Source organism: Citrus clementina, unplaced genomic scaffold (assembly GCF_000493195.1).
Source record: "Citrus clementina cultivar Clemenules unplaced genomic scaffold, Citrus_clementina_v1.0 scaffold_8, whole genome shotgun sequence".
NCBI lineage: Eukaryota > Viridiplantae > Streptophyta > Magnoliopsida > Sapindales > Rutaceae > Citrus > Citrus x clementina.
Genome location: NW_006262022.1, coordinates 18,269,181 through 18,293,577, shown reverse-complemented (window position 1 = coordinate 18,293,577; position 24,397 = coordinate 18,269,181). Strand labels below are relative to the sequence as shown.

Genomic DNA, 24,397 nt, shown 5'->3' with positions numbered 1-24,397 from the left:
AACTCATGGGAATGGGCCGACTCGGGCTTTTTTGCCATGGTAAATGCTATTCCATTTCAATTTGGCGCGTTCATTATTTAGATAATGGGCTCCAAATGGCTCATACTGTGTATTTAGAAAATTTACACCCTAGTCCAATCCAAACCAAAACACTTTTTGCTTCAAAGTTCAAACAAAACTAGCCCCACTGATTTAATTTGGTTTTAGTTTGGGCCTCTCGCCCAAAATCCAAATTATAAAACTAAGCCGAACTCTAGATTTACAAAACTGAGCCGGTCCAACCAAATCGAGTCGGATACGCTGTTTAGGCCGAACCAAATCACAAAATGAACCGTCCCTTCAGTTAGGTGTCTGTTAATTTCGTGGCAAAGCTCCTACTACGAGAAAATCAAAGCCAAGACAGAGCCACAGATAAAGAAAGCGCGAGCTCCTTCTAATTGTATCAAGCTAAACCGCAGCGATGGGAGACACGTCAGCATCAACAGCAGCCGATGATGATTTGCTTCTCAAGAGCTTCTTTGCCGAAGTCAGTGAAGTTGAAAGAGATAACGAAGTGCTTAGGTTAATTTGTCGCGAAATTTTGTATCATCTCTTTGTTTCGTTTAATTTCTGAATCTAAATTTTAAGAGATTCATTTGAACGATATTTTTAGGTTACCAGTTCTCTGGTTATTTCGCAATTAGGGTTTTTCACGTGTGTGCGTCTATATATATATATATAGCTTTATAATATCATCCAATATCTTTTGAAGTTTTAATGGCGTGATGATAAATACAGGATTCTTTCGTGCTTCAAGCTTAATCCATTTGAGTATCTAAACCTACCATTTGATGCAACTCCAGATGATATAAAAAAGCAGTATCGTAAGGTAGATTTTTCTTCTTCGTTGCTTAGATACAAATGATTTTAGAATTGATTGATATCGATAATTGCAGCTGTTTTTACGTGTTTTAATGTGTAATGCTTGTAGCTATCCTTGCTGGTTCACCCCGATAAGTGCAAGCATCCACAAGCAAAGGAAGCTTTTGGAGGTAAATAGGTCTATGCTTATTATCTTTACTGCTGATAAGAGAATGTGATATCTTGCTTATCATTTAACTTTTAATTATGTGGGAGCACTGCTAAATGTTTAAAAGTTTAGTTTGTGAGACCACAAATGAGGTAGCACGTTTGGTGCTGTACACGCCTTTTTTTTTTTCCCCCTGATTGTTTTTTGTTACTTGAAGAGCTGGAGCATGTGGTACAGGCTAGGCAGTGACATTAGGAGGATGCTCTGAGATAAGTTGGAGAGAGAGAATAGTGTTTGTTGGGAATTTATGGTATATGATGAAAGATTTTCGAGAAACTAACATAGATACTTTTTCTTTGAAGTTATATCATGTATTATTGATAGTTGCTGCCATCATCAATCTTAGGCTTGTAATGTGAAGGTGTTCCTTGTTTCAATCAGATTATCCAGTAACTCTGCTTGAGTTGAGAACCATGCTTGGAATGAATTCCTCCGAAGACGACAAGTGTTGACTATGCAGGGCTTGTTTAGTATGATTTCCCTTGTGACAAATGACAAACTCTATTATTATTGTTTTCACATCTGGGAAGATGTATTTATAGCAAGGACACAAGATGTTAGCATATTCTTGGGAGGTAGTGGAGTGCCATTGTGTGGAAACCTTTAAGATTAGGTACTAAAGAATTTGCACTGCGTTAGAGTGAGAGTGTTTGCTATTATCAATGTTGTTATGAAAGACTCCAGGTCTAGATTTTGGATCAATGAAATGAAAAGTTCAGACAATTTGATTTAAGACTTTGATAATTGGAACAATCATTTTTAATACTTCTAAGCTCTCAGTTCGGTGCTTCTTGTGTGATTTTTCTTCTTGTTTAACTGCCGGAGTTTCTTTTATGGTTTCTGAATTTGGACCTTTTTGGGGCAATTTGTGAGAACTTTGGTATGGCTGATCATGCTAGTTATGGAAATTTGAAGGATAGAATTATGTAGTCAATGATATACCATTTTTTCTGATGCCATGGTGTGTCTGGAGTTAGAAAAAAGGAATTTTGAAGGGGTGCAAATACTATCTGTTGAAGTAGTAAACTGCACATTTGACAGTAAAAAAATCCTCGGAGTAGGGATGTTACTGGTAGATTTCTTCATGAGTGCTGAAATTTCACGGACTTTTTAGCTTCTATTTTACCCTTCATGAACTTACATTTGTCTTCACTCTAGTGTAAACTTATTTGTCTGTGTGGGTATAGAATGCATTTTCTCCTTTTCCTCTGTTACATTTCCTATAACTTACAAGATGATCCAGCTTTCATTTTAAACTCTGGTGTGTGCGGCAATCACTCATTCACCTTAGCTTAGTGTTGGATTTTTGTTAGTTTGAATATTTATGACTTTTTATGTGTGATTACTTTTTCATGCCCATTCTCTATTCGAAACATCGGCCTTCACACTCTCATAACTGTGCATATTGAAATTGCACCTATTAATTTGTTTGTATAGCATCAGTTTACCAGCTCCTAGGTATCGGGGAGGAAATTAAATGTTTCCTTGGGTGCAGGTGTATATTTTAAATATTACAGCAGCTGACTTGTATCTTAGTTTATCAGTAACTGAACATGCTTGAAGTTTTTATGCTATCACTTCTATGGTTGCATTTAATGTTGAAACCATGTAGAATATTGTGATCTTGTACTGAATGAATGTTGTTTATTAAGTGAGGCATGGATTAATTCATGTCTGTAGAACAATAGAGGAATATTGAAGCTAATTATGTAGTTGATCAAGGCAATGGATAAGATTCAGTTAGGATTATCTTTTTATGCAAGTTTATGATTTGAGTTGTTCACCGACATAATGTTGTTGACTTGTGACCAGCATTGGCAAAAGCCCAGCAACTATTATCAGATGAACAAGAAAGGGACTATATTCTAACCCAGGTCCATGCAGCAAAAGGTAACTACAAGTTCTAATAAACTATTCTTATCATTTTTACAGGTTAGTGATGGTGCATTCTGCTTGTAGATTCATTTTTTATTCTTTCATGTTGAAAATTTACTGCTAAATTTTCCATTTGCATGGCCTTATTTTGTACTGTCTTATTTTGAAATTCTGATTTTGGCATAATCCCTAAATCCCATTTTGATTTATTCCTGTTTAAGAATAGGAATCACAACATTTTGTTTTAAATTATTTTCTTTTCCCCATGCTATTTATATTATTCAGAAAAGTACTTGTACCTAATTTGTGTGAACTGCAGGTGAACTTAGAGCAAAAAGAAAGAAGCAGTTGAAGAAAGATGCAGCTTCGAAAATAAAATCATTAGTTGATGAGGTATAAGAGGCTTAACTTTTGCTAGTGTCCTCCATATATTTTGTTTACATATATGCTTTTCAGTTATTCTAGATTAGTATAGCTGAATGAACTCCTTTTGAAGTTGGATATCTAGATTTAGTTAAAAGAATTTCCAGATGAAGGTTGGCAATATTTTCTTAATGTTTGTCAAGGTTGAGGGTTGCATTATACCAGGTAAGTTCAAATGGCTGGGAGCTTCCACACATTCTAGGGTATTTGCTGTTTTTGAACTGTGTAAGGAGTAAATGGTGTGGTATGATGACTTCATTACCTGGGTGGGTTTAAATTATTTTTATTACCAAAAGGGCGATGGGGCTTCCACTACTTTTTTGACCTTCAGAGGTTTCTTGTCCTGATCCAAAAATGAAATCATTATATGTGGGTTTAAACAGGTGTACTGAAAGTCAATGTAGCTCAATTAAAAGTTGCCTGTTTTACCGTGCAAATCTATTTACACTGGTTCAAAAATCAGGAAAATTGAGTAACGCTATCCTAGTTAAGTTTCTTCTGTTAGTTTTATTTTGGGCAAAGCTCTTATACTAAGTAGTACCTATCGAGTGATGGACTGGTAGGTTCGAAGTTTTCAATGAAATATGAGAAATACAGGGGGCAACAATGCGTTTCAGTAATCAAATGATCTCTACCTTATTCCAATATCCCAACGTTGTGAAAACTCTGGACCGTGGCTTTAGAAATGATTGTTGTTCTGGCAACTCAATTTGGTTGCTTTCAATTTTATGTCTTGCTTCTTGGCGAATCGATACTAATATTGTCTTTTTTTCCTGATTAAATTGTTTGTACTTTTTTGGATACCTATTGACTTATGTTGTTTAATAACCTAGGGGAAGTATGAACAACAATATGAACAGTCAGAGGAGTTTCAGCAGGAACTGAAATTGAAGGTTAGAGAAATATTAACACAACAAGAATGGCGAAGGAGGAAAATGCAGATGAGGGTAAAATAGAAGCTCATAATATTTCTTGTTTTCTTTAGCCTCTATCGTAAAGCTATACATTAATTTTGTCTTTTTTCTCAAGTAGATATCAGAAGAGGAAGGTAGATTGAAGAAGGATGAAGAAGAACAAAAAGAAATGTGGAAAAGAAAGCGTGAGCATGAGGAGCAATGGGAAGGAACAAGAGAACAGCGGGTATGCCATGCCATGCATTTTTTGTCCCTTAACTTTTTTGCTGCTCCCCATTTGTGAGGGAGCATAATGTGGATAACAAAGTTCCACATATTATCTTTTCTTTGGATCAATTTGAATTGTTTGGTATTGATTCCTTGTCATTTTATCTTTCAGGTTTCAAGTTGGAGAGATTTCATGAAGACGGGAAAGAAGGTGAGATAATATACTAGTTTTGGATAAAACAACTGAGATCTTGTCATGAAAGCCAGGATTTCTTGGAAGCCTAATTTTCTTATTTTTGTTTATGCAGGGTAAGAAAGGAGAAATTCGACCTCCAAAGCTTAAAACTGAGGATCCCAACAAATCTTATGTTCAGAGGCCTGTAAAGCGAGGTTAACCGATTTAGTGCTGAGGACTGTGATTGGCAACTGCGCATGGCATCTTCGGAGGTGGAGATGACTCTGGATTTACACCAGAATTGTATGATTTTGTGCCCTCGTGTGTATGAAGGCATATTATTGTGTCGGAAAAGAGCCTCTTTAACAGTTGCCATTTGCCTCGTAAAGCAAGCCGGAACAGCTATTTAGTATTGACTTAATCCCTGTTTGGGATTTCTGATCTTAATTAGGGAGGATGATTGAAGAAGAGTGTATAATGCATATTATTGAGTTACATGAGGTTTTATAGATCATTACATGGATGCATACTAATTACTAGCTTTTTTCATCGTTCATAAACAGCCCGTACGGGCAAATACAGAGGCCAAAGGGCCACCAACTTGCCAGGTGCCATATCTATTGAATAAAAAATATCTTGGGGCTGGATTAGACGAATACACTGTTTTCCAGTTTTTTCACCCATGCGAAGAGCGTTAAGCTTATTCACCTTTCAACATTTGAATTGTTCATATCATTCTTCAACATTAATTAGAAAACAGCAAAATTTCCAAAACCAAATAGATTGAACGTTCTGAACTGTAAATTCTTCCAGGAAACAAGGACACTATGATCAAAACTTCCAAAATAATATATCAAAGACCAAAATGTTTTCTTATCTTCACACGATTGTTACATTGTACAAAGCAGAATTGACAACTACACGAAGCAACACCTCTATGATACAAGGATGCCCACAAAGATTTTATATATATCTCACCATAACATACAAGGACCTCGCGTCCTCATGAAGTTAAAAGAAAAAGGAATATATTAACCTAAGACGAGGGATAAAAAATAGATAAAAAAAAAAATCTAATGAGAAAAATACCCAGCACTACCAACCCATGAGAAGAAGAAACAACCAATGACTGACAATCTACCTGCTGCATGTGGCTCAATTTACAAGAGGCGGATGTTACAAACTGCAATTTTGTTGTGCATCAACCAAACAAATCCTTTCCTCTGCCTGCAGTCTGGTTCTCGAAAGTTACGTTTGTCATTTCAAGGCCTACCATGTGGGGGCGAAAACCAAAATTTCAGAAAGCCTTCAAATGTCATGCGTAACAGATATAGCATGCATGTTCAAGAATTCCCGTATATGGCATCATGCTCTATACAGAACACCAGAAACTCCAGGTGGTAGCATGAGCCTGGAATGAATATATGGAAGCAATTGTACGGAGACAGATGACTACATAAAAGCAACGCGATCATTTTGAGGACGGCCTCGAGTAGGTGTCGGAGGTCTGTTAGCATTTAGCTCCTGATCTCATTGAAACCAATAAACAAATAAGTGCTGAGAACCTTTGTACAATAAATTAAAAGGAAAAATCTCACACCACAGTTCAGATAGATATGTTCTGAAAGGCAGTAGCACCTGCATCCAAGTATCTTCTATATGGCGTTCGGGTGATGTCTCTGGTGACGAAATTGCCGGTGGTAAAGGATGAATAAGTTTTGGAACCACCACAAGATCTCTACCCAAAACTAAGATTGCTCCCGCATTATTTGCTGTACCTGTAGAAGAAGCAATAAACAAATTTTAAAAGGCTCAGCATCTGTGTTGCTCCGATACTACATAAATAATTTATAAGGCCAGGCATTGTACCACAGTAATTGGTAGCCGAGAAAAGTGTAATTAAATGTCCCTGGGCAAAACGCTCAAAGCCATCCATTACACATTCATGTGCACGTACAATCAACTGAAGATCATTGTTGTTGCAAAATTCCATAACTCGATCAGGCTGCAGTAGCGAATTTTCTTAAATGAGCATAATAAACAAAACCAAGCAGAAAATACAACAAGGTGCCAAATTTTCTTTGACAAATAAAATAGCGCATTGCAAACCCTTGATGCAACAACTGAAACAAGAGTGGTACTACAACTGTGAACAGATTTTAGCAGCCTATAGTACTTGTGCATATATATACTAGTTTCAACTTGAAACGTAATATGATAAAATGAAAATAGAAACTAAAAAAGCACTCACCCCGAAAGTAACCAAGCCCGGACCTCTGGCATTTGGTCGTAATCCTTCGACACTATCATTTTCTGTTGGATCAGACCTAATAGAATGCATAGTTAAGCATCATTCAAAATGAAACATAAAACCTGAACATTAGTGAAAATGAAAAGGAATAGACATGCACTGACCATAATAAATCCATAAGCACAATGGAGCCTGCTTCCATGGTAATTGGACGCTGAAGATTCTCAATCTGTTCAACGTGATTTATTGACCGACCAATACCACCATGCATACAGATGATTTTCTTTTCAATTAGAGCTGCCAAGGGAAGCCAATTGAACAAACGGTTTATCCTATGCCATGCCCAAATTCCATCTCTCTCACCCTGTTGCGCAAGCCATTAGTTCAGTACCTCAACAGTTGATAAAAAAGTGAAGAGACATCTTTGAAATACAAAAATGCAATACCATACGCTCAATGCACTCAATCCGGAAGCCAAAAAGGGCATTAATATCTGCAGCTTCATGGTTCCCACGAATCAAATGAACATTGTTTGGATATTCAACCTGCAACATTGACATAACACGCATGAATCTCCAAGACAAATCGAACATCAGAAAGATTAATGATTTTGCAAACCATATTTATTAATTAAAAAAAAAAAAAAAAACCTTCAAGGCAAGCAGAAGTGTGATTGTCTCCAGGCTGTGTTGACCCCGATCAACATAATCTCCTAAGAATAGATAGTCGATGTACCTGGCATTCATTCATACAAAAGTAGCATCGTAAAAATGTCCAACAGTGAACTAATAACATGCACATAATACAAGAAACATGCAGAATCAGTCGCTCACACGTGAGGGTTAATTTAGGCAGAAAAAAATAAAGGATAAGCAACTAAAAAAATAACAAAAATACTTACGCAATGTCTCCAGCAGTTGAAGGTGAACCATACTCATCAAAAAGGCGCATAAGATCCCCAAATTGCCCATGCAGATCACCAAATATCTTGATAGGAGCCTTAAGCTGTAAGACACTTGGTTCGCTAGAAAATATTCTCTCAGCACTGTCACAAAGGTCTGCTATTTCATTGCAGTCTAAGAAAAATTGTCGGCGGACCGGAGGCTTCCAGCCTCGAGGCTTCAAAAGATGCGCTATCACCTGGGAGAGAAAAAAAAAAAAGGGAAAAATCTTACTGAATGTATTATGCAAAACAGAGATCCATGCAAGCAGAGGCACTACTAGTTACCCAAGTTAACAAAAGATATTTGTATAGTTGTACACCATTTAACAATACTTTGTCTCTTCTAACATCAAGTGTCTAAAATATCAGATAATTAAAGAAAAATAGAATCTGACAAGGAAAACAATTTTGAGTTTGAACAACCATATTTGTCAACCAAATATATTATAAGGAAATCTCTAGTTGGGTCAATTCCTATCTCAGACACAGCATAATTGATAATTCATGGTACCCGGAGAATATACATCCCCATTGCTGTGAGAATAGAGCCACAAACTTCCCAAGCTCACATCTTATGCAAATATTTCTTGCTGTCCAACAAAAAGAACCATGGAATAAAACACATCTTGTCATCTTTAAGTACAGAATGAAACTTTCGAAGCTCACATCTCATGCAAGTAGAGAATTGTAATGCAACAAAGCAATGTTGGACATTATTTTTAGTACATTAGAAGATCTGAAGACTTAGCAAACACAAAGCTATCTTCTGTCACAACCTCTGAAGGTAGATGAATTTAACATCTAGAAATGCTATAAAACAAATTTCTAGTGGAGGCACTAACCTAGACCACTAAAGGAACTTAATGATATAAAACAAAATCTAGAGGTACTATTTACAAGAATGTTCTACAAATGATAAGGAATAAAACTGTTAAGAAAAAGGAATTATGCATCATAGTTTTGGGTCCCAAATCGTATTAACGAGCACAATCACACTTCATCATTCAGCCATTGAACATCACACGAGAAGCATCCTAACGTTCCCAAAACCATGATATTTAATGATTTTAAAGGAATTAAAGAGACTAATACAAGTGTCTCAAATTTACAAGGGAAATAAATAACACCTCTTGCAATGGGCATCAAGCTCCATTTGTCAGGTTTCACATGACAGAAACTTAGACAGCCACTGCTGTTGCTTAAACAGACATCAATTGCAGTCTTCATTGACTACAAAACTTTTATCTTCCACAAATGGTCTTACTACCCTCCAAAACTAATGTATATTCACAACTAAACCTCAGTTGAGGCCAGATTTGATGAGTTAAATAACCTGAAAAAGCTGGACCTTTCTCTTTGAAATTCAAATCATTAACAAAATTCCAGTGGAAAGACACAAGGTTCTTAGTAATCATAAAGGAGATCATGATTAAAGACAAGTGAGTGGCTTTTAAATAAATACACAAGATGACATGACCAATTGACATCAATAGATAAATGAGCCATTCAACTCTTTCAATACGAATAAACAAATAAAAAATTATGTGCTCTCCAAAGCCATTGACTTGGTCAAAAGGAGTTCAGTGTCAAGTTTTAAAAACTATGTTTACCTTTTTTGGAACACTATTAATGGACATCTGGCGATCTAATAGCTTCCTTGCAGCAGTTGCACTCTCAGGAGTGCCATAGCTGACCCTCCTGCCTTCATTTTCAAACTGGTCAATGGAAAGCTGTCGGACCATGCCACCTAAAGCCCCACCTGTCTCTGCAGCTACAACCACCTGAAAAAGTATAAGATCATGTCAGACATGAAGTTGCAAGTAATTAGTCATCTTGATGACAAAACTGTGATGGTAATAACATGCTGGTCAAAATCTTATACTGACAGCTCTGTGATGCAGCCGCACTCCAGCTGGTGCAATGCTATTGGAACCAGCAGAATCAGGTTTAATCATCTGTTTCCCACTAGGGGTAGCCTCTGCCCCGCGATCCCGGTCAGGCAGTTCAACTTCTCCATTAACTTGCCGTGCCTTGACAGCAGCTAATGTTGCACTGATAGCCTCAGCTTCTGCAGCTGATGCTTGAACCAAAGACTCGACACCCTTGGTCAATCTCCTGCACAGTAATCCAAATGAGAAACTTTTCAAAGAGCAACGCCTACAATTCATTGCAGTCATGACAGCTACAGAAACTAAACCATGTCACCTGGTTCCTTGGAGCATGGCATTTTCAGTGCTGATATCAGTATACATATCACCATTAATTGGCGGAGCAACTGGATTTCCCAGTACAACCGAACCATCGGGAGCTGCTTCAGGTATTGTTTGCCTTGTTCTTTCATCAACAAATCCATACCTTCCAGGTAACCTAGACTGCACATTTGAAGCTGCCGCTGCTGCAGCTGCATGTGAAGCTGCAGTTGTTGTTTCGGCAGCAGCCAAATCTTCAGCAACAAGGAGATCATCAAGCAACACCCCTAAAGCAGAAGAAAAATACATTACTATGCCATTCCATCAATGATAATACTATGCGCCATTATGTGGCCAACTGTTAGCTTCTAAGACTGACTGCAATTTGCATGCTTGCTAAATCCAAGATGAATGCTTGGAAATTTCGGGTTGGGGGCATGGCAGCACCGCAGTGGGGGTGTGGGTAGGAAGAAGGAAAATCAGCAAATAACATTCTAGCATTGCAAGAGCAAGAAAATGTCAGTTCCAGTTCTTATCATTTAGGTAAGTGTATTGGCCTTGTAGAGGGACAACTTTTTGTGAAATTAAGTCATTTGCTATCAAGTCTTTCCTTGCTTTCCAAGTACCCAAAAATTAACCCCAAGTCTAGATTTTTTTTAACAGAGTCAAACCTCAAGGGACAACAGCATGTATTGATTCAATACACCAACCCATGAAAATCTTAATCTTAAACTGGAGATAACAAGTCAAATATATTCCTGCCAACCCTAGTAGCGTGTCATCTAAACATTTCCAATCTGAAGTCATTGTCTATTGATCATCAACCTAAATCCGGCTATAGTTTGTTATCAATCAATGTCCATAGCCAGATTCTTCAAATTGACACAAAACTCACTTGATATCGAGGGATTCTTCCAAATTTCTGAAAAGTGACTATTTCTCCCTTGCCAACACATCCCCTCTTTGACTAATTCAATCCAAATAGTATAATAAACATACAACTTGAAGATTTATTAAGTCAATGTTTCAGCATCATATATATGTCAACCACAAGGAAAAAAAAAATGGCAGACTCGGGATCAGGAAACCAGAATACATCAGTTTCCACCCAGAAGTCTGTTGGCAATACCGGACTGTATGACAGGAGATGTTTCTAAAGTCTAAACAGGTGATACGCTTTTTTATCACAGCAATGAACGACGACGACAAATATTCTTTAATTAATGGCTTTCTAGGAGATACAGGAAAAACTGAAAAAACTAATTAAAATTATAAAGTTGAATGTAATCTTACCACCACGTAAGCCACCATATATAAATATTAAGTCGCCAACTGCTGCAGCTGCATGCCTGCAACGCCTTGTCAGCTCAACTGCAGCATCTCCACCAGCTGCATCAGCACTGTATCTGCCAGTCCTAGGACTAGTGACAACAGACTTTGTATCACACCAAACTCCTGCTGCAGTATCCAACACTAAAAACAGAAGGAAATGAAAGACCAGTAAGATTTCTCCAGGTGGAGCATCTCATGAAACATACATTAATCAGCATGAAAAACATAATGGAATTAATATCATCTTAGCAAAAATAATAATTCCAGAATTTCTAGTGCATTAGTATGTCTCTTGTCTTTAAGCGTAACTGTTATCGATTTCAGACAAACATACCAGTGAGAGTAGAAATAAAGCTAAAACAGTTTAAATAACACCAGCTTCAAAGTTAAATAATAAAGAATAAAAAGAATGATATCAATATCTTCTCCCTAAATGGAAAGAGAAGTCCATGTTATCCTAATAGCAGCATGTTAAACAAGGCACAATTAGAGAATGAGAGCGAGAATTGCAAATAGCAGCCATTTGCTCAAGCCAATGACACAATAATCGCACCAATGTGATTAGTGCACAAAGGGAGAGGGGAAAGAAAAAAGAGTGGTACATCTAGAACCATCACATGATTGTTGACAAGAAAGAAAGGGTTTAACACCTAGACTAGTTGTTGTCCAAGCTTTGAGCTCCAAAGCCACTTTGCAAAAAAATCAGTAACTCTCTCCCTATTTGTTAAGAGCTCATAGAAGATGAGGCCAAATCGTTATCAGCGAATTTTTTGGAGATTAAACTTATTGAATGCTTAAATGTATCACACTCATAACCACTTCCCAGCAGAAGCACTCAACAATTATGTTGATACATCATACAGTTAAAGAGTAGGATTGCTCAAAATTCTGCAAAATTAATATACATGCATGCGAGCCCTTTCAGTAAATGAAAACAAGCCCTACAAGAAACTTCTCAATAAAGTATACTTAGTAAGGATTTGTGATGCAACCCTTACCTCTGGAATGACACCAAAAATAAGTGTGGTGTGAAGACTAAATTTATTTCCAACTTTTCCTTGGGTGATCATTCTTTCCCTTAAGAAACCTTATCACTCTTCCATGATCTTTAACATTAATGTCTTTGTTCCCCACCTCCCTACTAACACCATCACCATACTCCAATTTCACACCTAAAAGGTCTAACTATACAGCCCTGCCCTTCACACCATCAATGACAGATCCTAATCTTAAGTAGTATAAAAAATACAAAGGTAACATGCCTATAGGCTGGTACTTTCTAGAAATACCATAACAGCACCAAACCATATAATTCTTCTCACCCAACTGTTACTTCAAACATACACAGCTGAGAAAACGATTTATAAGCCCAAAACTCCAAAAGTCAGTACCTGATAAGCAGCTACATCTACACATTCCAAAATTCAGTAATATAAATAACATCTAGATGCAGGATATAATAACACAAATACATAAATACATGTTTGAGCTATATTTCATGTATGTCTAATAATATATGGCTATATACATCAGTTTACAGAGACGAGGAGATATATCACATAAAGAACCCCAGCAATTTCTTGAATTCCCAGTGACTCAAGAAATCAACCTACAATAGTGAAACTATTATAGCATACCAAAAAACAGAAAGTCCTATTCACAGCTCATCAACGAACAAAAAGTCCAAAATTTCAAACACCAAGATCAAGTACCTGCAACACTAGATGAATCTTCTACCATGCGTCCACCTCCAAGAGCTCCTCCAGACACATGGAGTCGTGCATTAACAAAGACCTAGAAACATTGTAAGCGAAAGCAGTTGAGCTTTTGAGAACAAAAGAGACAACTAGAATGAATGCAATAAAAATTTTAAGGTACAAACACAAAGAAAAAGAAAAAAGAAAAACCAAAACCCACAGCTGCATGTTGATATCTTGGAGACGGTGAGACACCAGGAGCTATAGCCCATTCCCAACGACCATCCCTGTGTTTGGCAAGTCCATATGCACTTGCCAAAGGCTGCAAAAACCAGAGGAGCCAGAACAAACAACAAAATATTACATCAATAGCACATGCATTGCAACAATAAACGCTACATAAATGAGGAACAAAAATTTCAGCAATCTTGACAGAGGAGAGCTTGAAATTTGTAATGTTCTTGTCAGACTGCATGGACTACTAGAAAGCGATAATTCTCGGAAATGTATGTAACAATGAGAAATAGAAAAAGTATAAAATTTCAATAAACACACTTCTATCAAGAGTAGGACATGTTCTAACTTACATTTACATGGGATACTGGGATGTCAAGAATGAATTTGTTTATTTACATATGTAGTTGTCCTATTATATTTCACAAAACAACTCTTATCTACCTTTCTAACACAATTAACAAACAATCTTAGAAGCAATGGACACAGGTTCCATACAATGTCAGGAGTAATCTGACAGTTTTTCCTAACAAATTATAATACTTGTTCCACTCAATTTAACGAATAGAAATAAGAGACCTTATTATGAAGAGAAAGTGGTATAGCAAAGAAAGCAAATTCCAAAACAAATAGCATGAGTTTGCAACAATGATATCCTACTCCAGTTAAAAAGTTATTCTCCTAGGAAAGACAATTTCATCCAGAAAAAAGATTGGTTTCTCCTTCCTCAATGCATTGAAAAAGTAATATGGCCATGCAAAGGTACAATCCCAATCAACTCTCAGCAAAAGAAAAGTGTGTTATTTTCCTGAAGTAACAGAAAACAAAATCATGAGCAAGAGGGAGGGAATAGTTATTAGAAGCACCGACAAGCCAAAATGAACTACTTAACATAAGAAAGTCATCCAAACCAGAACAAATATCAAAACGTAATCCCACCTCACTCAGAACACATACAAATTGTTCCTTCAATTTTTCAATTCACCAATTTACCAAGGGATTAGTGTATTTAGAAAAAAAATGTCCAATCTGACTGGTGGGTATTTGATAAACCAGCTTACCAAAGGCAGTTAAACCATCCGCCATCAAATTATGCAGTTACACCATCCCTCCATTCCCATTCCCATTCCCATCAAAAGTTTTGGGCATCAAGAACCACAGATACTGAAGCAGACCCTCACCGGTCCCGCTCCAGCTTTTAGAAAAAAAAAAAAAAACTGAAAAACTAGTTTTTTTAATTCTAAGTAGCACGAGTTATTAAAAAAAATAGAATTTATTGAACATACTTAAATATATACTATTAAAGAAGTCAAAAATTCCAAAAGTACCCACAAAATGCATGCCAAGTTTATCTTCCAATGGTCGAACTCTCTATACTTGCCAATTTTTCTACACGTAATTACCAATAAAGTGCTCACGTTTAAAATAAAAATAAAATAAATCAACTATGAGATGATCCATTATTTTATTGTGCAAGTTAAAATTTCAGATCCTCGACTTTTGAGAAAATAAAAATCTTCCCTGAAAAATAAGAAATTCCAAAAAAGTTTACAGCCAACTTTATCTCAATGTCTCTAATCCTAATCCCAACTTAAAAGGCAAATTTCTTTATGCTATAATTCAAAATCAATCTTAAGTATAAAAGGAAACCACGCCAAATACTTCTGCCCAGAATAAGGAAATGCTAGCTCACCACACTGCTTGCATCCCTCCCTCCACAAAGCAAAAGAAGACCATCAGAGCGGGCACTTGCGGTTGCATACCTACAAACATAAAGGGTGAGATGTGGAACAACTCAATATACTTTGAATAAGGTTAAAAAAAATGAAGAAAGACAAAATGCACTAAAATGCAATCAATCAATTCATGAACCACCATCATTGCAAATAGAATAGTCTGTCATATGTAATAATCAAAACTAACCATCATCAACGCAAATAAAAGATTCTATTATACATAATAATCAGAACTTACTGCTCATGAAGGCTATAGAACTAAAGCTTTGCACACATAAGAAGAAAGGAAAACTGTATATGCATTGTCACTTAGAAAAGATAAGTTAATGGACTCATTAAGATAACACATTGCTGCATTGCAAGGAAGAGAGAGAAATTTACATGCATGGGGGTGGACCCTCGCCCTCAGGTTCCAATTTACGCCATTCATAAGGCTTGGCAGCCGTGTCTAGGGCCCATACATCAGCCAAAGGCCGTTTTCCTGGAGAGCAAGAACCACATATCAATTTTAAGATCCATCAAATCTCAACACAAAATTTCCCTCATCTTCTACTTCTTCATTTTCACTGTCAATATCATGAACAAAAGATGTAGAGAGCAGATCGTGAAGTGGCTTACCATCATTCCCACCAATCGCCATGAGATACCTTTGCCCTACCAATGCCATGACATGTCCATAACGTGGCCCAGGTCCAGGACCTTGAACAACAACTCTACAAAAAGATAAGCAACCGTTTTAACAAAACATATTGCAAAAGATACCAAAAAGGGGGGTTGTGGAGGGGTGGTTGGGATTTTCAGAGTCTAACCTATGCCATCGCGGCCGTTGCTGTGTTAGATCAAGAACATGAAGATCCTCAGCAGACAAACCAGCTGGACCAATTCCACCCTAAGTTGAAATGGAAGAGTCGAGCAGAAACTTAATAATTAGTCTTAATGGGGAAAGAAATACAAATAGCAAACAAACCAGATAGTGCAATTGTATGCTACCTGAATAACTACCATGGTTCCCACAGCGGTTGCCACATGCGCAGCCCTCGGTGTGGGTGGTTCTCCAAATGGAGTAATCCTGAAGAATTAATTTGTTTATGAGCATACTTTTTTCTCTTAGTTAACACAGAGAGCACAAAAGAACATCACAGCACAAGAAAAACATTGCAATGTTTTAGTACATCCAGAGACCAATTAGATAAAAAAAATTCCCTTGCCAATGCTTACCTAGACCATTTATTGGTTAAAACATCATAACAGTGCACATCAGCAGTGGCACCTGCTAGCCCTGTTATTCAAGTAAACAAAATCGTCATGAGAGCTTAAAGCATGAAATACTAACACTCAGAAACACAACAAATCCTCCATTCAAGAAAACAATGAAAGACAGAAAAGCAGCAATAATCAACAAAACTATTATTCCTCTCATGCCATTTATCACACAAAGAAACAATTAATTGGAAAATGAAAAAAATAAATAAATCATTGTTCCACATGAAGAACAAAATTTCTACATGACTACACAGCTTAGTTTAACACACCGAAAATAATATCACAACCAAACATGCCTATGAAGCTGCACAAAAGTCAACCAAGCTCCCTTATTTTAATGCCAATCGCACTATCCCATGCCCAAAAAGGAACAAAAATTACAGTTCAAGGATAAACAAAAAACAACAACCAATCAAAATATAACTTTAATTTTATGGGCATCAATGAAATTACAATTTCCCAAAAAATTAAAAAACTTGCGACTGACGACCATGGTTCTCAAACACTGACATTTTAATGCACTGGTTTCAGTAAAAATTAGGAATTCTCACTCAATGAAATATATGCATTTAAATTTATCTAGTTTTCTCACAATTTGTAACTTAGACAACAAAGGCACCAGCAAGAGCAGAAACTTTCAGAAAATATCCAAATTCCGTCACAAATTACTTGCATTCCAAAACTTGAAGTCACTCAACCTCGCATTAGATCATAATTTCAAGCAACAACAAACCTCCCCAAGAAAGACCTAGGCAAAGGAACTTAAATAATCCAACAAGCAACCGGAAAAAATATAAAATGATCAAGAAGAGCATACGAATGCCGGCGCTTCCAGCAGAAGAAGGCGTCCCTGAAGCCGCAGAATTGCCTTCAAGCGCTGTAGCACCGCCAAACAATATCAGCCTGGGCCCAATGTACCCTGGCGTCCCCTCCTCTCCAACAGCAGCCACTGCAGTTAGCGTGTGGCCGCAGCGAGGGCCCGGACCATCCTCCTTCTTCTCTATTACGGCATTCACCACCGAATACGTCGGCGCACACCTCGGCCCTACCACCGGAGTCTGCTGCGTCTGTTGTTGCTGATGTTGTTGTGGTTGCTGCTGCGACTGCGACGTTGTCGACGCCGGAGATCCGCTCGGCTGCTCCGTGTCAGCAAGCTGCTCTCTCTCCATCGACTCCTCCGACGTATTCTCCTTCTCTACCGCCGGATCGTGATCGGCCTCCGGCACCATATTCGAATCCACATCCATTGCTTCAACCTAATAATCTTGGCCCTAGCTTCGAGATCGGAGCTAAAATCAACACAATTGCACATCTCTGATCAACATTTCTGATGGGCGCTGCTTCGTCGAATTGAGTTAAAAAAAAATCCGGAGAAATTGTGAGGGAAACGAAAACCCTAGCCTTTTGGGATCGTGGAATCTTCAATTCGAAAGAACTTCGATTTGATTTTCCGGGAAATTTTGTTTTGGAAAAATTAAAGAGAATAAATTCGTTTAGGTTTCTTTAATTTTAAAATTTTCTTTTTTATTTTCTCTCTCTCTATTTCTACACCCTCGAGGCGGTCGAGGAACAATAGAAAAGAAAAGAAAAAGAAACGGGACGGAGACAATCTCAAAGTCTTAACAACAACAGAAAAAGTGCACAGTTATATTTTTCATTTATCAATTAATAATCTCTCATAACAAATATTAAATAATTTAACAATTTAATTTAATCAATTTAACTAATATCCTCTCTAGTCTCTCTCTCTCTCTCGCTTTCTCTCTCTGTATCTATCTAGCGTCTATCTGTTTGTTGTGATGGTAATGCGCAAAATGATGTTTGATTATTTATTATCTTTCTAAATTTTTAATTTTATTACCGTGAGAAACCGGTAACTGTTGTGTACGGACGGGGTGAGTGACGGCGGATACGGGGCGTAGTGCAGCCAGAATGACCGGGAGCGAGCTTTTGTATTAACGGTGATTACCGGTTCCCTATTTGTAAGGAGTTTTGCGCTTCTCCCACTAATAAATGAAGTGATCCAGGGACTGATTTGTGTCGCGTGGAGCACGCGCCAGGTAGAATCCGGGTGGTTCGGGGATGTGTCACCAGCTGAGGAAAACGAATAGACAACGCAATGGAAACACGCTCCACTCATCAAGTGGACTTCAGTTGAAAAAAATCCTAATATAGCAATGGAAAATAATTGGAAAAATTTTAATTTTATAATTCCGTATAAATATATTCATGGACCATTTATAGTCAGCATTGGGTTATTATTTGAATAATTTATTCATTTTAGTTTTATTTAATAAGAAAGTAGGCTTATAAAAGTTTTTCTTCCTTATGCCATCAAAAAGTATTTTTTAAGTAAGTTATCAAATTATTTTTTGAATTATCCAGTAGATCTCTTTTCGACGACCTATTTATGTTTCATGATGATTTCGAAGTTGGTCCTGTATCTCGTCTGACAAATTACACAGTTTATCGTTTTTTTCTGGATTTACTTTGCAAACTCGTGAATTTGTTGTTTAATTAGAGAATTTTAATGTATTGTAAGACTGGGATCCCAATATCAATATACCAAAACATTAGCCACTGAATTGCCTTCTTTATATGTGTGTGTACATAAAAATAGTTCCTTACTAATAAGTCCCTAATAATTCAATAATTAAACATAGAGGCACCATGGTAGAGAAAAAAATTTATACAAAAATGTACATGATACCTTACTAATAAGTCCCTAAAAATTTACACAAACGGAGTCTCTGCCGAAGTTAATTATGTTAATTATAAATTTGTTCTTGGAAACATTATAATTTGTGTCAACCACTCCTTTATTCCATGGCCGAGTGATTGTTATCTCATTGCCTCATCCTTAAGGTCAAGGGTTCAAGTCTTTTCACGTGATTTTAGGAATAAAATTACCTCTAATTTAGAACTTGACCTCTTTATCTTTCTTTGGAGAAGAATTTCAAAGCTTCAAATGGACTATGTGAAGCCAAGTTTCTAAACTTGACTTTAGATAAACAATAGCAAAATTGTACTAAAACATTCATAACAACCAAAAACTTTATTTTAGTAGATAAATAACATCATAAATATAAATTTATATGGAAATCTATCTTTACACATATAGTAAAATCTCGATAAATTAATAATCTCAATTAAATAATAGTTTTTATCGATCTTGACTTGAGGCCGACATGATAAATTAATAATTCGATAAATATATAAGAGAATAATTTTTTTAAAAAAAATTGTATTTTCTCACAGGACCCACTTACTATATAAATTAATAATTACTTAATTTGAAAACTAAATTCACATTACATGTCATGAGACTTTTATCAAATATTTTTTCACTGTTGATTACTACTTCTTGAAATTGATTTAGAATTGAATATCACCTCTAACTCTTTTTATAATGCAAAATTCTAATTTTATTGTTGTTTTGTAACAAGTGTGAGACAAGCTCCATACGTTACCTTTAATAGAGAAAAAATAAAAACCCTAAAAAAAATTAATTACTAGCAATGTAAGACAACTAATTACTATTCAAATAAAGCATAATAAATATTAAATCGATGTAAATAATTATGGTAAACGTGTTCATATTTTTCAAAAATAAGAAGTACCTTCAAAAATTAATATTTTTTAATTTATCGATATATTAATATTTAATAAATTAATAAAAATTTTATGGTGTCAATATTATTAATATATTGGGATTTTATTATATATAGAAAGACAAAAGCACACTTTCAGAAAAAAAATGAAAATAAAAAGAAAGAGGGGCATTTCACACATAGGAAGCTTTGACAATAAAAGCCACACAAGGACTATATATATAATAAATATTTATGTACTTTATATATATATATACAGGCACACACACCCTTGCATAGAATAGAATGCTTTGACAATAACATTTTTTACGGGCCTACAATTGAGTTGACACGAATCATGCCTCTTCAAATTATTTATTTTTTTCCGAAAACATGCCGAGAATTTAATGAACTAACAATGACACTATTGCTGTGTTTACTTGCTGGAGTGGGAGTGAAAAGTGTGGATTTCTCCCACTTCAGCATTTACTTCCTCAAAATGGGAAGGGATTGGGAATCCCACTCCGTGGGCCCCACCTATTTTTGGAGTGGGGAGTGGGACTCCCATTGGGGGTGGTGGGAGTGGGAATCCGCTCCCACCTCTCCCTTTTTTACCCTTTTATTTTTAATTTAATTTAATATATTATAATTAATAAAATAAAATAAATAATATTATATTTATTTGAATAATATTATTATATTTATTTGAATAATAATATTATATTTAACTAAATAATAATTTACATTGATTCTAAGTTAAAATTATTTTAAAATAATATTATATTAATAGAGAATTAATAAATATAATATTATTATATTTATTTTAAAAATAATAGTACTATATTTATTTAATATTAATAATAATAAATAGTTTATTCTAAGAAAATATTAATTTTGTACTAAATAATCTTATATTATTATTTTATATAATAATAAATTTAATATAATTATATTAAATAAAATAAAATAAGGTTTCATTTTATATTAAAATGAATAATTTATTGTTCATAATTAAGAATATTAATAATTATAATAAATTTACAAATATAATAAAATAAATATTATTCATTAAATATATTTTTTATTAGTTTTGTAATTAAAAACTATAATTCTTTAAATAAGGATAAAATTGTAATTTGAAACTATTTACTCCCAATCCAAGACAAAGTAAACACATAAATTAGATTCTGATCTCTATTCCATGCTTCCATTCCAGTGTAAATAAACAACATACTCCCACTCCCACTCTACACTCTCAATCCTAGGATTCTCACTCATCAGGATTCTCAATCCAATCCAAAAAGTAAACGCAGCATGTGTACTGATGTAGTAATCTAATTTGTTTGTCTATGGGAACCGAACAGCACTCGACCGGAGTAGCGCGTGGGAGTGACATTGATCCGGCCTGACAAATACATATGGGGCGGAGCTGGCTTTGGCTTTGGCTTTGGCTCAGATATTATTTTAGATAATTATACATAATATATAATATCTAAGACACTTATGATAAGTTTTTATATTACTTTTTAACACAGGATCTATGTGTTTTCATTGTGTGTTTATTCATACAATTTACTTTTTCTGTGTTTTTTTTTAATACAAATAATTTTTTCTACGTGAAAAATATTCTTTTATTCAAGATAATTGTATTTTCTTTTTAAGTGATACTACTTTCATATCTACCTTTGTTATGAATATAGTTTAAACCTCGAGCTTCATTTATTACCTTACCTTATTTATTGAATTATCTACATTTTTCAAGTTTTTAGAATAACGTTTGAAAAATTAGTACAGGATAAGCAATTTCAAAATATTGGTTGACTTAAAAAATTAACCCAAAAAAATAGATCATTGTATTAATATATATAGGTGTTATATAATTTAATAGACCAACTCTTTTCTTTAACTAGTCACATTGTACTTATAAATAAAGTTGAAATACAAAATTTATCTTTAAATTTATCAAGTAGAAAACGTAGCACTGTAACATGTGACAATATTTTCACGCCACCGATTATGTAGTTATTTAATAAAAATTAAGGGAAATTATCCATCGTCCACCCATTTTTTCTAATTTTTTAAAAAATACACAAATTTTTTTTTTTACTAAAATCCACCTAAAGTTATATTTCTTTTCACTTTTCCACTTCTGTTTGGAGACTGTTAAAAAAAATTAACGGAATATTATATAAATAACTTTTTTACCCTCAAATGTAAAAAATAAATTATTCATCGACCATTTTTTTTTTGCATTTTTTAAAAAATACACAATTTTTTTTTCTTTTTTTTTTGCTAAACTCCACTTGAAGTTATATTATTTTGCACCTTTCCACCATTGTGTTGTTGTGAAATGACAATTTTACCCTTATGATGTCAGCAAAGTTCTAACGGTATTATAATGAGAGTGGACCAATGAAAAAAATGTTAATTTCAGGTGGAGTGTTGTAAAAAAAAAATTGTGTATTTTTTAAAAACAATGAAAAAACGAGTGAACGATAGATAATTTTCCAAAAATTAATTGTCATATTTATGTAACCTTTCATGTTATTATTATTACATAGCCATGTGATAAATTGGTAATATATTTTTTCGGCGTTATTTATTAGGTCAATTCGATACACGATCTCAACTTTATAACAACAACCTTATTATTATTTAATGGAGAACAAGGCTTCTGTGTTTGGAGCAAATAGAATAATTGACTAGGGCAACCCTACCCAACCAACCAAGATTCTTCCTTGTAATAGTTCAAATGATGAGGTGGAAACTACTAGTTCCTAGACATGGCCACATGGACAAATGATGTTGTAGATGAGACTTTGCATTCTCTCGTTTTACGTAGGACAAGATTATCCATGCCAACGAATTTGAAGGTACTTTAAAAATAAAAATAATTTGAAAGTACTTATTACTCTAAAACATTATTATTTTTGTGGTGAGCGGCAAACTATCATGTCATGCTTTTAGTTTTAACATAATTCTTTTTCGAAACGACATCATATGATTGAAAGATTTAGCCACTCTCAAAACATAACTCTAGTGTGTGGTTATCTTGCGAGACTCTATTCTAGTTTTATAAATATAATCCCTCTTATTCTTATACTTAAAACAAAATTTATAGCACTAAATGAATTATTGGTAGGCATTACTGAACTCGTATGTCTAGCATTAGGAAAGTTTTTTTTTGTATTCTTTGGTTATTGTTCATTTTTCATTCACTAATTATCATGTGTACACTTAAATCAATTATGATGATACGTATATACACGCGACAAATAATGAATGGTTAAGGAGTAATGTTCATTTCCATTCACATCAAAGACCTTTGTTTTGTTATTTTACTTTTTTTTTTATGAGCACAAAAGAGATGAAGAAGATAAAAGGTTAATATAGATATAAAACGTTGCAAATCGGCACTAATGTAAAGGCTAAGAATCTTCACGCAAGAAGAATGTTAATAGGCGGGCTATCTAACGAAGTATAATGGTCAAAATAAGTCAAGATTTGCCAAACTATCAACAACTGAGTTTCCTTTTTTAAACAATATTTCTAGTAATGCAGAATTAAACATTATGGTACATTATAAATATGACTATTAAACTAAAGTGTCTAATTTAAAATCTTTGGGTGATAAAATAGGGTGACTACAATAAGACTTTTCTTGGGGCTTTATTGTGCTCGCCTTGCTATACGATACAGTTTGGGCAAAATGAGCGAGAAAGATTTAGGCGAGGAGATGGTTGAACTAAACCTTATATATATGTGTGCGTGTGCGTGTGCGTGTGTGTGTATCACAATTAACTATATATGTATAACATAATTATTTAGATTGCGTTATTGCCAGACTGACTCAAAAAGTTTTGTAGGTATCAAACTAAATATTAGTATTTCTCTTCTAATGAAAAGATTGTTGTGACTCATATTTCTTGTCACCGGTATGGGAACTTCTAAATGAACGAAATTAGAAAAAGGCGGTCAAGGCTATAGACTATATATTAATTATTAGTAGTATTGCCATCCCAAAAAAAAAAAAAAATTGATTAGTGGTAGATTATTCCAAGAAAATGACAGTTGAAGTTGAATATGATTGTTTACTTGGAAGAAAGAAGAAAATTCTAATTAAACTTCTTTCTATAGTATACTTATGGGATTGGAGAATCAAAATTCATAATTAAAATGATTGACGACGTTTACTTCGCAAAACTAAAGTAGGAATTGGAATCAGAATTGTGGAGTCCACCACTATTTGGGAATGGGGAATGAGAGATTGATTCTCATGAGAGAGGTGTGAATAAATCTCTCCTTCCCTAGAGTTCCCATTTTGCCCCCATTGACTTTCAAATTTTCATAAAATGCCCCTCCTTTAAATCAAAAATATAAATATCAAAAATAAAAAAGCCAAATATATAATTAATATATTATTATAATTAATCAATTAGTATATTATAATGGAATTAGTATACTGATACATTATTAATAAGAAATAATAGTAACATACG

General features: G+C 34.8%; 2 protein-coding genes across 3 annotated transcripts; one reads left to right on the top strand and one right to left on the bottom strand.

Moving 5' to 3' along the window:
• The first annotated feature begins 348 nt into the window (after positions 1–348).
• On the top strand, positions 349–5,295 carry LOC18035104 (dnaJ homolog subfamily C member 8). 2 transcript variants are annotated; one of them, XM_024179250.1, is made up of 9 exons: positions 349–526; positions 778–868; positions 971–1,031; positions 2,882–2,959; positions 3,264–3,337; positions 4,201–4,314; positions 4,400–4,507; positions 4,661–4,699; positions 4,797–5,295. In XM_024179250.1, exons 1-9 carry the CDS (start codon positions 492–494, stop codon positions 4,881–4,883), a joined length of 687 nt encoding a protein of 228 aa, XP_024035018.1. In that variant the 5' UTR covers positions 349–491; the 3' UTR covers positions 4,884–5,295. The 2 variants fall into 2 exon arrangements, with proteins under 2 accessions (XP_024035018.1, XP_006424084.1); XM_006424021.2 differs by having other exon boundaries at positions 349–561.
• A 194-nt stretch (positions 5,296–5,489) lies between these two features.
• Positions 5,490–17,976, bottom strand: LOC18035487 (serine/threonine-protein phosphatase BSL3). The gene is made up of 21 exons (XM_006424020.2): positions 17,126–17,976; positions 16,264–16,324; positions 16,036–16,114; positions 15,855–15,934; positions 15,664–15,758; positions 15,427–15,526; positions 15,003–15,072; positions 13,296–13,397; positions 13,091–13,172; positions 11,340–11,519; positions 10,063–10,333; positions 9,744–9,972; positions 9,468–9,638; positions 7,816–8,054; positions 7,565–7,649; positions 7,361–7,459; positions 7,079–7,278; positions 6,915–6,990; positions 6,533–6,668; positions 6,302–6,441; positions 5,490–6,187 (listed from the first exon to the last, which is right to left on the bottom strand). Exons 1-21 carry the CDS (start codon positions 17,553–17,555, stop codon positions 6,116–6,118), a joined length of 2,997 nt encoding a protein of 998 aa, XP_006424083.1. The 5' UTR covers positions 17,556–17,976; the 3' UTR covers positions 5,490–6,115.
• Positions 17,977–24,397: the final 6,421 nt, after the last annotated feature.